We start from the raw sequence: 12,372 nt of genomic DNA, 5'->3' as shown, positions 1-12,372 counted from the left end.
ATCGAATAAAATTGATTGAAGAACACTGATCAATGTGATCGATCCCATTTAGTTGAGATAAGGCTATGTTGCATACGGGTTAAACATAAGAATCCCTTGATTTCATTTCTAATGGTGGGACTAATACTTATTGAATGATGTAGATCAAAATGATGAGATAGACACAAAGACATTAAGCTATGAAATCCTTATCAAATTACTGTTTAGGAGAGACATGTAGCTTGGACTTCAATAAGGTCATCATCATATTCTATGATTTTGTATGACTTTTTTTTTGTTTATATATTCTAATGAATCAAACTTTGATACTTCACATTAATGGACTACCCACTAATGACACTTAGTGGAGAAAGAATTTTAGCCATTTTCTCCAAAAGATCATAACCCCTGATGATAGGAGCACTAAGTACATTAAAACCATAATTGAGAAATCTAATCTAATCCTAAAGAGAGAATCTCATCCACTATTGAATGCCTTCCAATTGGGTGTCTTGATTTGAACCTATGTGGCATCTTGGTCAGTAAACCAATGCCACATCATAAAAGATGTAAAGCTAATGGGTGTAAGCTAATGAGAAGAGATTATATGGTAGGCCTCCATGTAACCAATGGTTTTGAAACTATCAGGATTGAATTTGACTATAGTGTCATTACCAACATGTTGTTGGTATATATGTAGAATTGAAGGTTTTCTTCTATGAGATTGAATTTGATAATACATTTCCTAGCACTTATAGTGGAGATAATTGACATTTAGTGGGTTTTTATATTCTTTAACTTTCATTCCTATGAGATTATTATTATAATCTACTCTACATTACATAGTATCTTAAGATATGATTTAAAAAATAAAATTAAAAACAAAAAAAAAATCTATTTGGGCACTCTCTAACACCTATTACTAATCAGAGATTAGATTTATGATTATGGGTATGGACTCATCGTAACAATTGATATGCGCTTAGTTGGCCAATGAGAAGGCTTGCATCGGAGAGGTCAAATACATTTCTCGTTCTTAAAATTTTTTTATAAAGCTTTGATACCATACCATACAGGTAGATACATAAACCTTAAGGAAGACAACAAATAGATCTGACTTATACAATGTTAAATAAAGTGAGAAAACCTTGACGCAATAAGGTGGAGATAACCCAAGGTTATATTAAGATACATCCAAGATCCTAGAAAACCGATATGGGACTATACCTCTATAACTCCCAATACCTCAACAAATTTTGTTTATTCTCAATTTTTTTTTTTTTGTCCCTCTTAAATGATTGGAGACACCAGGGAAAACCAAGTGGTAGGGAAGAATATCAACGTAAGTGAAAATTATTGGGAGAAAAAAGAGAGGTTAAAATTAGTTCCTTCTACTATGTTTTGGTGAAGCTTCCAAAAACATAATTTTGAAAATCTAAAGGGCTAATAAGTCAACAAACCCAAGGGGAAAGCCCAAGAATATTTATGAGTTGGCAGCCCAATCTATGAAGCTCAAGACCAATGACAGCCCAACCCAAAGTATGGATTGTTAGAAGGGCCTTAACTTTGGAGTTGGGATAGAACCTCATAGAGGAAAAGAGAGAAAAGCAAAAGACAGAAGACAAGGGAGGAATAATAAAAGGAGAAAAGAAAAAGGAACGCCCACCATGGCTATCAAGAGCTGTTTATTGACTTTAGCTTTAGAAAAAGTAAGTTGCTCCTTCGATTCATGTATGGGCTTTGGCCTTTATGGACATTGGACGTAGTTTTGGTGAAGAGAGAATCTCTTCATCCACCCCCATTAGACCCTTTGATTGGACTGGAGAAGGATATTTTGGACTACGAACACTAGAGGGTGAGAGTTAATGATGAACCCAAAGTCTAGTGATAGCCTCACTTCTCAATATTGCCATTGTTGAAGAGAAACTTAATCCATGGACATTAATGTTGTGTTCAATGTTTAGTATGCATTTTCTTAATAGATTCTAGGTTTATAATGCATTTTGAAACCCAGTTCTTCTCTATTTTCTTGCTTCCAGAATGTGTTCTTGACCTAGAATCTATTCCACAACCTAAACCTTCTTTCATGAGAGGATTGTTTTGCTCTGGAATCAAATTTTCTCCTCAAATGTCATTGAAAGTCTTTGGTTGAAATTGGATTTCAGAGATGGTCTCTTCTTCTTCTTCTTCGTCTTTCTTCTTTTTTCTTTTTTTTTTTTTTTTTTTTTTTTTTTTTTTTAAGTCGGTCTCCTTCCACTCTTACTCTCAAACTTTAGGACAAGGTGGGCCATATAAGAAATTTTAGCCAGCCCAGCCCAGCCCGCCAGTGAAGTTAGGCAGAAACATGGGCCTGGTCCGGGATAAGGCTGAAGATTTTCTATTCATTAAGAAGGTTAATACTTAATACTGAGCGAGCGAATTATTAGATCATGGATGGGCTTCCAGCAAGCTATCAATTCCTAATCTTTAAATGGATTATATTGGGCTTTTTTTTTTACCAAGCTTCAGACCAGCTCATGTAATCTGCAAAAGAAAAGTGAGCATTGAGGAGAGTCAATAATCGAAGACGAAGACGGAAGAGATGAAGTGAAAATTAAAATCTTAGGACTCGTATTTTAGGTAGGGATGTAAACGGATCAAATTCGGCTCGGATAGTGCTATATCTGCATCCGCATCCGATTAGCTTTCGGACGGATTCGGATGGTGCTAAACGGATACGGACACGGATATGGATCGGATATTTTATCCTTTTACATGTAAATATAGCTTTTCGGATAGCTATAGCCTATCTGTATCCGTATCCGTTTAGCTTCCGGACGGATTCGGATAGTGCTAAACAGATACAGACACGGATACGGAAACGGATTTCGGCTATTCGTTTACATCCCTAATTTTAGGCTATGTTTGGAAGCCAAGAAATTTAAAAAAGAAAAAAAAAAGAAAAAAATATATTAAGACAAAAATCAGAGATAGTAATTGATTTCTCTCCTCAATTTCATATATTTTTTTTAAATTTTCTTTTCTTGACTTCGAAACATAACCAGGCTTTTTAGGATTTAATATAGTTTAGGTTTGGTTTGATTCGATTCAAACTGATGATTTTAACCTAAAATCAAACCAAACTATGTGAAATTTCATTTTCAAAACCTAAACTAAACCAAAAAATTTCGGTTTGATTCGAATATTTTGGTTTTGATTTTTGGTTTCAATTAAGGAAGTCAATGGATATTTGAAAATCCGTATTTATTCGTGTTCGTATCCATTTAGGAGAATTCGAATCTGTTCGAAAACTAATCAGATATGAATATGCTAATCCCCCTATCCGATTGATTATTATCCGATTCGTATAGCAATCCGACAGTAATAAAATGTCTGAAATATATCTTTGTGTCCATCTATCTGATTAAGTTACCTTATTGGATTTTGTTTTCTTATTTTTTAATTTTATAGTTAAGATAATGTGATTCGTTTTCTAGATTTTCTATTGGTTTATATATATATATATATATATATATTTTATGCACTGTGATACATAAAACCACATATCTATTAAAATAAATACAAGATAAAAAAAAAAAAGAAGTAAAAAACGTTAGAAAATCAAAACCTATGAAGAGTAGAAGAAAGGGTAATTGTTGAACCATGGTTCGTGATCTCAGTATCGGTTGCATCAGATCGGGATCGCCCAAACTCAGGCAAATGTGATACTTTTATCCTTGTTTTCTTATAAAAAAGCTAATTTTTTTACATTTTTACCCTTGTCTATACAGTTGGATCGGATCGGTATCAGGATCGGTCTCGGCTGATACCGATTAGATTCGATACCTCAAACCATGTGTTGAACTCTCAAGTCTCAACCCTAACCCTCATCAACAAAACAGTAAAGATGTCAATAGATTGTAAAAAATTCGTATTCAATCCGCGTTCATATCCATTTAGGAGAATTCATATTCAAAAAATCACTATTTGAAAACTATCTAAATCCATCAAAAAATTAATAGGATATTATCCAAATCTCTGTCCGAATAGAATCAGATAGGAATATGATAATGTCACTATTATCGGCACAGCTTACGAATTTAAAATATTGTGCTTGATCGCAGGTATATCTGTTTTTAATGTATTTTTTAATAAATTGTTTGTCCTTTTGCTCTTCTTGTTTTTGTGAGTTAAATTTTTATCTTTTAAGGAATGGGGAGTCACATGGATGCTAAGTTGCTAACACTGCAAGTGGTCATAATTACAGTGATTTTGATAATAAAAATCATCAAAATATTTCAATTGGGCTATATTTAATGTCAAAATCAGAATTGGGATGATCACGGCTTCTACCTCGTGCCTTGACTACCATTCTCTCAACCAAACGTCTTAATGGAATGGTAGAGTGAATGAGAACTTAACTTTCTTACTCCTATCCCTTTGAATTTAGAATTGGGCTTCTTTTTTTGGAGGGCATCACCCAATGAATGTTCAATGAGACATCCAACGATTGAATTGTATCGCATACATCCCGACGTGTGAACTCTAAAGAGAGAAGCTGAATCCTTTAACTCGTCTATCCCATCATCATGTGGGTCTCAATCGTACAAAATTCCTACCCTATAGTCCCCATTAAACGAACGGGACGTCAATGAATTGATTATTAATTGGATTCAGTTCATCAAAATTGGTTTGATTTTGATTCGGTTTTATTACAATCTGAATCGATTAATACTGAACCAATGAATCAAAACTGAACCAGTTTGAGGGTATTATTGTCATTTCAGTGAAGCGCCAGACTAAGTTTGAGATTAGACTATAAAACTCAGTGGAAGACGAATATGAAGAGAGAGTGAGAGAGACAGATATGGGTCCAATACGCACGCTCCTATCTACCGTCACTACCTACCAGTACTCCACAACCTCACTCTCCGGCATCCTCCTCGTCATCCTCACATCAATCGCCGTCTTCTTCCTCATTCCAATCATCTTCCGCCGCCGTAACTGGCGGAACGCTCCACCAGGTCCCCTTGGATGGCCAATCCTTGGGTACCTCCCTTACCTATCCGAATGCCTCCATGAAGATCTCTTCCATCTCTCCAAAACCTATGGCCCTTTCTTCAGCCTCCAAATGGGTCAAAAACCAGTCATCGTCGTATCATCACCGGAAGTGGCCCGAGAGATCCTCAAGCACAAGGAGGGATCTTTCTCCAGCCGTACAATCACTGAGGCCGTCCGTTCTATTGCCTACGATGGAACCACTCTTGTGTTTGTTCCTTACAGTGAGAGGTGGCGTCTGCTTCGTAAGATCCTCACCACTGAGCTCTTCTCTTCTCGTGCCATTGATCTCTTACAACCAGCTCGCCAGCAACAGGCAAGTATGATAGACCCTCAATAATTGCTGTCAGATTGGAATATTCTCAACTGCACGTGTTTTTTTTTTCTGTTAGATTTGAATCTTTTAGTTAAGCGAGTGATGCCATACTCTTGATTAAAGATTCCAAATTACTGGTTTCTAGTCGTAGTGCATATCTCTGTTGCTGTGGACCCACCCTTGTTTATTTGTGATTCTTATCAATCATCTAAAAGGATGCAGATCGTCTACAGCGCAGCTGCCTGTCCTGCCTGTGCTGCATAGATATAGGGCCACGTGCAAAGACCGCCTTACCCCCACTCGGGCAAGGCGCTCGGGCAAGGGTAAGGCGGTCTTTGCACACGGCCCTATGTCTGCGCAGCACAGGCAGGACGAGCAGCTGTGCCATAGACTATCCAAATTGCATCTAAAATGGGTACATATCCGTATTTTTATCTGCTCCATTTCCTAGCTATGCGTTTCATTTCCCCAAGTTCCTCTAATAGAGGGGGATGGACCCCACCTGGGCAGGGGTAGGGTGGTCATTTCTGCCCCCCTCTATTAGAGGAACTTGAGGAAATGGACCTGCACAGGAAATGGAATAGATAAAGGTCCATACATATCGAGGACGTAGTTTCTCTTAACCTATGGTGAAGAAAGAATCTCTTCATCCATGGCATTTGACCCTCTGGCCAAGCTAGAAATAAGGATATTTCGGACCTTGAACAATAGGTTCAAGGGGGGAAGCATCCGCTTGGTGTGGTGGTGGCTACCAATGCAGTAAAGCCCTGGCCTAAGTCAAGGGAGGTCATATGTTCGACTCCCCCCATAAAACTCCATTGATGAATTAGTACTCAGGCGTCGGAGAGAACCCACTCCCTAAAACAAAATACAATAAAGCAATGCATATGAGAAGTAAACATGTACTGATTCAACAACTCAAATATAGGTCCGTGGCCTACTCAAAAGTCTGTATGCTTGTTCAAAGTCGAAGACACCAGTGAATATTGCGGAATCGATGTTTGTTGTCTCAACAAATCTCACGAGTAACTTTGTATGCTCAAAGAGCCTATTTGACAACCTTGAGCTGAAAGAGATGGTGAGAGATGTCTTTGAAGCAGTTGCTGTCCCCAATATGGCTGACTTGATCCCATTCTTAAAAATACTTGATCCACAAGGTCTAAAGAAGAGAGTGTCCAAGGTCGCAAAAAAAATGGATAGCTTTTTCGAAAATTTGATTGATGAGAGATTAGAAGAGAAGAAGAAAGGGATAAAAATAAATGAGAATGGAAGGTTGGATTTGTTGGATGTGTTCTTAGACTACAAGAATGAGAGAAAGGATGATGATGGTTTGAAGCAATTCTCTAGGGTTGACATCAAAGGGATGCTCATTGTAAGTATATATGCTTCTCAAATGGTTTTTTTCTATTTGAGCTTTTAATTAACCTCTTGTGTTCAACAAATTAACTAGGATATATAGCCTAGTGTGGATCAAGGGTTTGTGTCCTCTTTTGGACTCAAAATTGACCAGTGAGATGGGTGGGAGATCTTTTATTACATAGATATCTATCTTGGTTCGTCTATGTTTACCACTCGGGGAAGACAAGGGTTTTCCCCCCTAATAAAGTTAAGAGAGAAAGAGCGCTAACTGATCGTGCACCTAGCGTGGCCCGCCCCACGCCTAGACACAAAAACCATTCTACCGCCTGGAAATAACCACCTTACATCCCATGGGATTTCTGTCTTTTCATGGGGGCAATGTGGTCATTTCAAGACAAAAGGGCGGTTTCTGTGTTTAGGCGTGGGAGCCTCATTAGGCACGCGACCGGTTAGCGGGGACCTTTATTCCCTGAGGTTCGCTGACCGGTACGGTTGTGCGATTCCTCTCATAGGGAGGCTGAAATGACTATTCCACCCCTTGACCGAACACACTGCCCGGATGGAGTCCACCCCCCTTTTATTAGAGGCACTCGGGAACCGTACCGGACAGAGAAACCACAAGTGATAGAAATTCGTTCTCTCATGCACCCTAAAGTTAAGGTAAAATGTTAAGATGAATCTGTTAGTTAACAATTTGGTGTTGTAGGACATGTTTATGGCAGGGAGTGACACTACATCAAGCACAGTAGAATGGGGAATGGCTGAAATCCTCAAGAAACCAGAAGTCCATGAAAAGATATTAGTAGAGCTTGAACAAGTTATTGGGAAGAACAGATTTGTTGAAGAAGCTGATATCCCTAAGCTTACCTACTTCCAAGCTGCAGTGAAAGAAATCTTTCGATTACACCCAGCAGTTCCACTCCTTGTCCCTCGCCGGAGTAATGAAGCATGTGAGGTGTATGGTTACCATGTGCCTAAGCATGCTATTGTATTTGTGAACGTTTGGGGGATAGCTAGAGACCCAAAAGTATGGCCAGAGCCTTTGGAGTTTAAGCCTGAGAGGTTTCTTGAATCAGAAATGGATGTTAAAGGACAAGATTTTGAAATTTTGCCTTTTGGAACTGGGAGACGATCGTGTGTTGGGCTGCCCCTTGGTCTTCGTATGGTTCAGTATTCCTTGGCATCATTGATCCATGCTTTTGAATGGGATATCTTTGATGATTCATTGGAAGATATGACTGAGAAAGTTGGAATTACTCTCCAAAAAGCCAAGGTTTTGATGGGCATTCCAAAACCTCGGCTCATGGATTCTGTGTATAATTAGTCTATATTTAGGCCTGATTTGGTATGATTTTTATTTCAATTTCAGGGGATGATTTCTACTTCTGAATTGTTTGGTTTGATTTTTGCACCTTATTTCAATGAAATAGAAATCAAGTGGAATAGAAATTCTGAAATAGCAAAGAAGCTATTTCAGAATTTCTATTTCATTTGACACCGGGATGTGCGCTAGCCAGCCCAACCGTCAAATGTCTCATTGGACACTCCCTGATCAGTGGCCTCATTGGAGAGGAGCCAGATCCGTTGATTGCATACTTTTACAATTTTTGGGTTTGAAAATGGGAGGAAGAAGATGGAGAAATATTCCTCCATTGATGCTTCCTTTGAAGATATGGGCTTTAATTATTTTTAGCTCAATTAATTAATGTTTTGGGCCCTATAATGATGATGGGCTTTATTTTTTTTTTGGGCCTTATGAATTAATCAGGTTGTGGGTATAACTAACATTTTGGTCCCTTATAAATTAATAAGAAGCCCATTGTGCAATCCAAACCCATGACCCGTGATCTGCCCCGACCTAGACCTTGCACGAGAACTGACCCTTAACCTGACCGATTTTCCTGTTTACCGATCTGACCGAATTAAATCAGTGAAATCATTGTTATAAATTTATTTGTTGGAGACATTATTAATAAAAACTATTTATATATTGAGGTTGTTTGTTTTTGTCAATAGAAACAGTTTTCAAATTTAATTTCTAGAAAGAAATTATATATTTGAGGAGTTAAGGGCTACATGAAGGCTATTGATGATCAGTTCAAGATCTTTGATAAGGCATTGGCCAACATCCTTATGGCAAAGGAGTGCGCGAGCACATCATCAAGAGGTGAGATTGAAGAATGAAAAGGTAGAAAGTGTATATCTGACCACTCATAAAAAGAAGCTATCCTACAAGTTCTCACTAATGAAGAAAAGTAAAAAATGCCTATAAAGAACGAAGACAATAAGGAATCCAAATGCTTCTTTTGCAAGAAAAATTGCAATTCAAGAAGGATTGCTTACAGTTCATATGGTGGAAAAAAAAGAAGATACATTATCGTTTTATATTTATTTTAAGTCTAATTTGGTATATACTGATCATAATAATTGGTGGATTAACTCTGCTTCTACAATCCATATTGCCAATATTATGTAAGAATTTCTGCATACAAGACCTCCGATGAAAAATAAGAGGAGTATCTATTAAAAAATTGGATGTAATCTCAAGTGAAGGTGGCTGGAGTGTACAAACTTATCATGCAGTTTGATTTATTCTTGATTTGGAGATATGTTTTATTCCATCTTTTTTTTTTTTCAAGAACTTGATTTCTGTTTTCAGGAACAACACTTAAAGGATTTGTGTTTAATATTGATGGTACAATGTTTAATTTGTACAAAAATAGTATCTTAGTTGGATCTAGTCCATGGGTCGATAGTTTATTATCTCTTGCATTTAGATCCGGTTCTTGAAAATAATTTGCGTACTTCATTTCATAACCTTAACAATAAAAGGGGTGATGTTCTCTGCCCAGGAGAGCAAGGGACGTAGGCTGCACCCAAACACATGGGGCAAGACGGGGCGTCATTCAGGGGGAGGGGAGATCATACATACAGATATATGTGAACCATTTATCACACTCTATCTGAATAGTTAAAGATAGTTCATCGCATTCATTGATGACCATAAAAAGGTAGAAGTATATTATCTTCTAGTTCGTAAGGATGAGATATTAGAAGCCTTTGAAAATCTTTGGCCCAACAAACTCTTATAATATAGGCATCTCCGATTTTTTGCTCCTTGAGTGGGTGGTTTGCATCACCACATACCTAGGGACAAGACATCTTCTTAGTCTTTTCGAATTTTGTTGTTCTTGTGTGTCTAGAGGCGAATGTGTTAGCATGTATAATACGATTAACCTCGAGACTTGCTAGTTGGATTTGGGTTCATTCAAACATGAGTTGTCAGTTTTATCCAAGGTTAGCATCTTCTTTTTTTTTTTATGAGAAAAGATGTTCTATTAGATAACCAGAAAAGTATTTACATAATACAAGAAAGGTCTTGAGGGAGCAGTGGTCCTGAGGGAAGCTAAAATATGAGAACGGGGAGATGCTGTCCATTGGTTATGTTGGAGGGAGATAGGTATAGAGGTGAAGTTAGAGGTGAGTTCCGCTATTTCCACAAAAAGAGAGAGCATTGTCCAAGGTACAGAGAGGTGTAATCCAGGTCGCAAAAAATTACTAAGGTTATAGTTAGATATCCATATCTCCTTTAGATGGGTTCCTTCCTTGAAAGCGTGTTTCCACCCCTGTAAGATTCCTATTAGCTCAGCCTCCCTTGGGTTGGATGAACACGAAATTCCTGCAGATGTTAAAACACTCTCGCCATCTAACAAAAAGCAATACCCCCATCCAGTTAGTCCCAATGATGGTTCAGAAAGGCCTGCATAGCAGAGAACAGGGAATTGTATGTTGTTATTAGGTAGTATGTTAAAAGTAGTAGTGCATTGTATATCTTAGGGGTGAGGTGGTGTGAGTGCATTTACAATAGGAGGGGAGATGTCTAAATAACACATCCAGCGATTAACATTTGATAAAACCAAATATGGGTTGGCCGGGGCCAACCCACGAGATACTTTGTTTCTTACATCCCACACAAAATAACAAGTTAAGATAAAAATACAAAAAAAACCAGGAAGCAGAGTTCAAATCCAGGGCTTTCGAATCGAGAAGGGAGGCACAGAGATGTGCAATATGCGGGCTGCTAAGGTGCTCTGTTCTCAGGCCGAGGGGCCCAGATGCCTAGACACGCTTAGTCCATTCACAAGATATAAAAAGATGTCATTGGGTTTCATCACGAGCACCATAGAGAAAACATGTAGGCTCGAGTGGCAACCAGTGTGAGATAGTATCCTTGACTGGTAAACCTGCATGTAAGACACGCCAAAAAAATATTTTAAATTTCGGATGGAGTTTAAGTTTCCAGAAAAAACGCCACCATGTGGAAAGATGCTTGTTATTTTGAAATTGGTTTGCAGGAAAGAAGCAGCCTGTCGAGTGGAGAAAGTCCCATTTTTGTTAAGGAGCATTTCCATTGATCCTCAGAGTCTGAAATGCAGAGTCTTGAAATCTCAGATATAAAACATGGAGGGAAGAAATTTGCAAGTAAAGAGGAATTCCAGACATAGTTAGAAGTAAGTTCACTTACCATGCTTACCGACCTATGTAAGAAGGAATGGGGGATACAATGAGTTGGTATGGTGGGCACCCACGGATCATACCAACAGAAAGTGTTCTTTCCATTTCCAATATCCTTCCAAATAATTTTCTTAAGTGTAGGGAGAATGGTAGCAATGCTATTCCAAACCCAGGACCCCTTCCTTTGAAGAGTAATGGGGTCAAAGACAGATCGGTTAGGAAAATATCTATATTTCAACACTCTAGCCCATAGCGACTTTTCATTTGTGAGTAGTTGCCAGCCAAGTTTCAAGAGCAAAGCCCTATTATGCGTGGCAGCCTTCCGAAGACCTAAGGCCACCAATCGAAGTTGGCCTGCAACAGATGTCCCAGCTAATAAGGTGGGCCCTCTTCCGATTGGGAGGTCCATTGTTCCAAAAATTTAGAGAAATAGAGTCAAGTTTAGCGCAGCAACTTTTAGGGAATAAGAAACAGGACATCTGGAAGGACGGAATAGAGGCCAGGACAGATTGTTTTAGGACCTTTCGTCTAGCATAGGAAAGGCAATTTGCCCTCCAGGTGGTTAATTTCTTTTGAACTCGTTCAATTAAAGGTGAGAGTTCCTTCACCTTAGATCGGGAATGGAAAAGGTTGGTTCCCAAATAACGGGATGAAGGGTTCATTTCTTTAACCCCCAGGATAGAACAGATAGACTTTTTCTTTTGAGGTTTGTATTTCTGCTAAAAAACACCTCATTCTTAGCAAAATTAATTTTTTGTCCAGTTAGGTCAGAAAAGAATTTAAGGGCAGCTTTAATTGACATAACATCTTCCTTCGTATTGCGACAAAAAATAAAGGTGTCATCAGCAAACAGCAAGTGAGAAATCTCAAGGCCATGTCTAGCAACTCTAACACCCCTAAAAAGCCCAGCGTCACGGCTAGCCTGTAAAATTCGCGATAGGACTTCCATTGTAAAAAGAAACAGATAAGGGCTCAAAGGACAGCCTTGACGGAGTCCTCTCGTGGGCCAAAAATAGCCAAAAGGGCTACCATTAATTTTTATTGAGAAGGAGGTAGTCGAGAGAAGGGAATTAATCAAAGAAACCCAGTGGGTGGGGAAGTCTAGGAATAGGGAAAGTTGTTCAATCATTTATCACTCAACCCGATCATAGGCCTTAGACATATCC

The 12,372-nt window shown here is 38.5% G+C and overlaps 1 protein-coding gene across 1 annotated transcript; it reads left to right on the top strand.

Moving 5' to 3' along the window:
* Nucleotides 1–4,794: 4,794 nt before the first annotated feature.
* Nucleotides 4,795–8,023, top strand: LOC122666300 (flavonoid 3'-monooxygenase CYP75B137-like). The gene is made up of 3 exons (XM_043862491.1): nucleotides 4,795–5,332; nucleotides 6,261–6,704; nucleotides 7,398–8,023. The coding sequence occupies exons 1-3, from the start codon at nucleotides 4,826–4,828 to the stop codon at nucleotides 8,013–8,015; spliced, it is 1,569 nt and encodes a 522-aa protein (XP_043718426.1). The 5' UTR covers nucleotides 4,795–4,825; the 3' UTR covers nucleotides 8,016–8,023.
* Nucleotides 8,024–12,372: the final 4,349 nt, after the last annotated feature.

This window comes from Telopea speciosissima, chromosome 6 (genome assembly GCF_018873765.1).
Source record: "Telopea speciosissima isolate NSW1024214 ecotype Mountain lineage chromosome 6, Tspe_v1, whole genome shotgun sequence".
NCBI lineage: Eukaryota > Viridiplantae > Streptophyta > Magnoliopsida > Proteales > Proteaceae > Telopea > Telopea speciosissima.
Note: the sequence above shows the minus strand (reverse complement) of the source record. Positions and strands in the feature narration are given on the sequence as shown.